General features: G+C 66.7%; 2 protein-coding genes across 2 annotated transcripts in view; one reads left to right on the top strand and one right to left on the bottom strand.

The window, feature by feature from the left end:
- Positions 1–1,021, top strand: part of SRPK3 (SRSF protein kinase 3) — a gene marked incomplete at its 5' end in the record, with an annotated part of 3,801 nt that extends 2,780 nt beyond the window's left edge. The window contains 4 exon segments of the mRNA XM_027767575.1: positions 152–259; positions 325–394; positions 471–563; positions 703–1,021. Of these exon segments, the coding sequence (XP_027623376.1) occupies positions 152–259; positions 325–394; positions 471–563; positions 703–887 (456 nt within the window).
- A 29-nt stretch (positions 1,022–1,050) lies between these two features.
- Positions 1,051–1,250, bottom strand: part of IDH3G (isocitrate dehydrogenase (NAD(+)) 3 non-catalytic subunit gamma) — a 6,164-nt gene continuing 5,964 nt past the window's right edge. Inside the window, exon 10 of the mRNA XM_027767574.1 lies at positions 1,051–1,248. Within this exon, the coding sequence (XP_027623375.1) occupies positions 1,129–1,248 (120 nt within the window). The 3' untranslated portion in view covers positions 1,051–1,128. The remainder of the gene's footprint in view (positions 1,249–1,250) is intronic.

Below are 1,250 nucleotides of genomic sequence, written 5' to 3'. Positions count from 1 at the left end.
CCCCCCCAGCCTGTCCTGTCGGGGTATCTGGGGACCAAGGCTCAGAGCAAGCCCCAGGGAGCCTTCAGCACATGGTGCAGAGGCAGGAGTGGGGTCTACAGGAGCAGGTGGCCTCCCTGGCTCCTGTCCCCAAGGCTCCGCTTGCCTCTAGCACAAGCACTTCACCGAGGACATCCAGACCCGGCAGTACCGCGCCGTGGAGGTGCTGATCGGTGCGGAGTACGGCCCGCCGGCCGACATCTGGAGCACGGCGTGCATGGTAGGCCCGGCTGCCCCCGGCCCAGGGCCGGCCCCTGCGGCAGCCTCACCTTCTCCCCCTTCCAGGCCTTCGAGCTGGCGACCGGCGACTACCTGTTTGAGCCTCACTCTGGAGAAGACTACAGCCGTGATGAGGGTAGGGGAGGCAGGCCTGGCCGCTGCCCTGGGACCCCTGCCTCCCGCGGGCCTCCCAACCTGCTCTCTGCCCACAGACCACATCGCTCACATTGTGGAGCTTCTGGGAGACATCCCCCCAGCCTTCGCCCTCTCGGGCCGCTATTCCCGCGAGTTCTTCAACAGGAGAGGTGGGGCCCCAGGCGGACTCAGGCCACCTGGCCGTGGGGAGAGTGGGGCCAGGACTGCAGGCTCTAAAACAGGAGATGCTGGGTGGCAGAAGCTGGAGGCCTTCCTGGCAGAAGCAGCCTAAGCCCCTCCCACCCGCAGGGGAGCTGCGGCACATCCACAACCTCAAGCACTGGGGCCTGTACGAGGTGCTCATGGAGAAGTACGAGTGGCCCCTGGAGCAAGCCACACAGTTCAGCGCCTTCCTGCTGCCCATGATGGAGTACCTGCCCGAGAAGCGGGCCAGCGCTGCCGACTGCCTCCAGCACCCCTGGCTCAACCCCTAGGCCCGCACAGCTCTGGGTGGCTCTGGGCCCGGCTCCCCGCCCCCCACGTCCTTCAGGACTCTCCTGTGTGCCCCTCCCGGAGGGCTCTCTGGGCGGGAAAGCGTGCATCTTTCTTAATAAAGTGTGAACTGCGACCCGGCGTCCTGGAGCGAGAAGCCCGGGCTGAGGTCTGGGGCAGAAGCTGCTTTATTCTGGGCCCTGCCCACCGAGCCGCCGTGGTGCTGCAGTGCCAAGGGGCTGCCTAGGCCTCCACAGCCCGGCCGTTGATGACACGGATGTGGCGGATGATGTCCTGGATGGCTTCCGACGTGGTGCCCTGGCCGCCAATGTCTGGGGGGTGCATCTGTGGGAGGCTGGGCCACT

The sequence above is a fragment of the Tupaia chinensis genome, unplaced genomic scaffold, assembly GCF_000334495.1.
Source record: "Tupaia chinensis unplaced genomic scaffold, TupChi_1.0 Scaffold144326_1, whole genome shotgun sequence".
Taxonomy (NCBI): domain Eukaryota; kingdom Metazoa; phylum Chordata; class Mammalia; order Scandentia; family Tupaiidae; genus Tupaia; species Tupaia belangeri.
The sequence above is the reverse complement of the archived record's forward strand: the minus strand, read 5'-3'. Positions and strand labels throughout refer to the sequence as shown.